General features: G+C 38.3%; 1 protein-coding gene and 2 non-coding genes across 3 annotated transcripts in view; 1 reads left to right on the forward strand and 2 right to left on the reverse strand.

The window, feature by feature from the left end:
- TRNAV-CAC lies at positions 1–74 on the reverse strand. The gene has a single exon. It is a non-coding gene; the product is annotated as a tRNA-Val (tRNA).
- Positions 75–153: 79 nt separating this feature from the next.
- TRNAV-CAC lies at positions 154–227 on the reverse strand. Its single transcript has one exon. It is a non-coding gene; the product is annotated as a tRNA-Val (tRNA).
- An 804-nt stretch (positions 228–1,031) lies between these two features.
- The window catches only part of LOC111470017 (serine/threonine-protein kinase ATG1c-like), a 7,352-nt gene continuing 5,421 nt past the window's right edge, over positions 1,032–2,962 (forward strand). The window contains exons 1-2 of the mRNA XM_023115460.1: positions 1,032–1,588; positions 2,302–2,422. Coding sequence (XP_022971228.1) covers positions 1,346–1,588; positions 2,302–2,422 — 364 coding nt within the window. The 5' untranslated portion in view covers positions 1,032–1,345. The remainder of the gene's footprint in view (positions 1,589–2,301; positions 2,423–2,962) is intronic.

The following is a 2,962-nucleotide window of genomic DNA, read 5'->3' on the forward strand; positions in this document are numbered from 1 at the left end:
TGTCTGAGCCCGGGTTCGAACCGGGGACCTCTAGTGTGTGAGACTAGCGTGATAACCAACTACACCACCCAGACAATCTGTTTAAATCCTCTGAGGAGTTAAAATTTCCTTTTAAAAAAATACATATTAAAACAAAATACAAAAATCAATTTGTGTCTGAGCCCGGGTTCGAACCGGGGACCTCTAGTGTGTGAGACTAGCGTGATAACCAACTACACCACCCAGACAATCTGTTCAAATTCGCTGAAGTGTTAAAATTCCCTTTTAAAGAAATACATATTAAAACAAAATACAAGAGTCAATTGTGTCCGAACCCAACCCAGGTCCGAATCGGGGTCTCTAATGTGTAAGACTAGCGTGATAACCAACCACACCACCCAAACATTCTGTTTAAATCCTCTGAGCTAGTAATTTAACTAATATAAAATAATCAAAGTTGGGAAACAAATTATGTGTAAACTTTGGTTCAAACCACCTCTAATGTATGAGGCTAGCGTGATGACCAACTACACTATCTATATAATTTAAGTGTTATACACACTTATGTTTTTGAAATATTCAAATATATATATATATATATATATTTCATTCAAAATTTTAATTTTTATGGATTAGTATTTGATTAAGATACTCTAAGAATTACAATATTGCTATTAGATATATAATCCTAGACCAAACTACAATTTGTATATATGAACAAAAACGAAAAAAGGTTACCTACTATTGACGTGTGTATATATATATATATATTTAATTTTAAAAAAATCTAGGCAAATTAAAATGTAGATGGAGATAACGTTATCATTTATCATTTGATATTAATATTTTAAATGGAAAATGCATCAAAGTAACAAGAAGATAATTTAAAAGTAGGGCGAAAAAGATGCATCAGTCCTCTATGCCGTTCGATTGATAGAGCGTACCAGTCTTACAATGTAGCCGCTTGTAGGCTATAATTGCGGTGTTTATATATATAGGGCTGCTCCAAACCTTCTCTTTTAGTTAAATGGAGAAATTAAGAAAGGCGCCATCAAATCGAGGAACTCGCTGATATCAGTAATGATGAGCGATTAAAAAATTTCAAATCCCGGTTAATTACAAAGCCAAATTAATCGCGATTATCCGTTTGCTCATGCTTTAATCAAAGCCTCCATCAACCCCCCATTTCTCTATCTTGCTCCAGCTCCACGTTTCATTTCAAACTGCGAATTTTGATTTGATCCATTTGGAAATAAATCCGTGTGCGGTTCTTCAAATTTCATCTTCAAGCTGCAACTTCGGTAGTTGGAGGGGTTTTGTGCCGGTCTCGAGTATTGCGATTTGAGCTTCCTAGGGCTTTGGTCGAATGGCTCAGTCGGCGGGGGGAACTCGGGTGGTGGCGGATTATCTGGTTGGTCGGCAAATTGGGTCCGGTTCATTCTCGGTGGTGTGGCATGCGAGACATAGAGTTCATGGAACGGAGGTGGCCATCAAGGAAATTTCCATGAGCCGGCTCAGTAAGAAATTGCAGGATAGTCTTATGTCTGAAATCTTTATCTTGAAGAGGATTAATCATCCTAATATCATCCGATTGCACGATATCGTAGAGGTCAGTGTTTAGTTCTTGAAGTTATATTCGTCGATGCTTAGAGAATTTTAGATGGGGTTGAGAAGTTTATGTTGTATTGTGCAATCGTTCTAGAATTTTTGGGATTAGAGAAGCTCTAGATATCATTTAAAGGATAAGAAACAAGTTTTTACAAGATTGTGCTTGGTTTTTTTGTTAAGGTTAAAATCTTCTGAGCACATTGTCCTGAGAAAGGTTCGTCGCGTTTGGGGTTCAAATTTTAATTAACGGCTGAAGTAGAAGGAATGGTTGATGAGAATTTTTGGAAGCTGCCGGCGTACACTATTAGTCATAAACCCTTGGAAAGATCTTACATACTGACTCAAATGATATGGAGTTGAAGGGAACTGTTTTCTTTTTTCAACTTTTTGAGCTTCCTCGCTTTATAGGTGTTATACGAAACAATTTTTAGGCTGGGTGTATTTGGTGTAGGCAACAAGGTCTGAAGGGTCGAATGGGTGCAATCATTTATAGGAAGTTTATATTATTTTTCCGCTCCTTGGGAATCCGTTGCACCAGACATGCAATCTTTTACGTCGAACATTAGTTTTTTTCTTTTCTAATTTGTTATTCGGAGGAGGTGTTGTGAATGGAATTCATAGGAACTGGTGATTTTGTTAGCCTGGCGAAGGACAGAGCTTGAGAGAAATATCTAGTTTCTTCCTGCTTTTGTTGAGATATTTACCTCCATCCAGGTTCCCGGGAAGATACATCTGGTACTGGAGTACTGCAGAGGTGGTGACCTTTCTTTTTACATTCAGCAGCGCCATGGCAGAATCCCGGAAGCAATTGCTAAGCGCTTCTTGCAGCAGCTTGGTATGCTTTAGCCCTTTTTTTTGGGGGGGGGGGGGGGGGGGGGGGGTGTTGGGATTTCTTAATTAGTTTTTTCCCCCCACCCCCTCTTCATTCTTTTCTTCAACCTTTTCTGTGTAAATGCAGCTGAAAATGTGACACACTTTTGGCTATAAAAATAAAATTAAGAATCTTAGTCACATTCCATAAGCACGCGAATGAATTATACCAAAATTTACGAGAGGAACCTAAATATAAGTAGACTATATGATGAACTTGACACCACGTTCTTAACTACTGATATGATGAAAGATGTGATACGTGGGGTGGCGCAGAAGATAAGACCAACTTGCCGAGGAAGTCGACGTTGAGACTTCCCAAGTAGAGATGATCCCGAAACTCCACAGCGCTTGTGAGGAAGGAGATAACCTTCCCATTATCAAGTTTATGCAAAACTGTACCTCACACTATTGAGGACATATTCTATTTATATTGGCAAAAGATTAACTAATAGATCCGATTTCATAGGAAACTAACGAAGTAAGCCTATTCTTATGGCATGAC

This window comes from Cucurbita maxima, unplaced genomic scaffold (genome assembly GCF_002738345.1).
Source record: "Cucurbita maxima cultivar Rimu unplaced genomic scaffold, Cmax_1.0 Cma_Scf00043, whole genome shotgun sequence".
Lineage (NCBI taxonomy): Eukaryota > Viridiplantae > Streptophyta > Magnoliopsida > Cucurbitales > Cucurbitaceae > Cucurbita > Cucurbita maxima.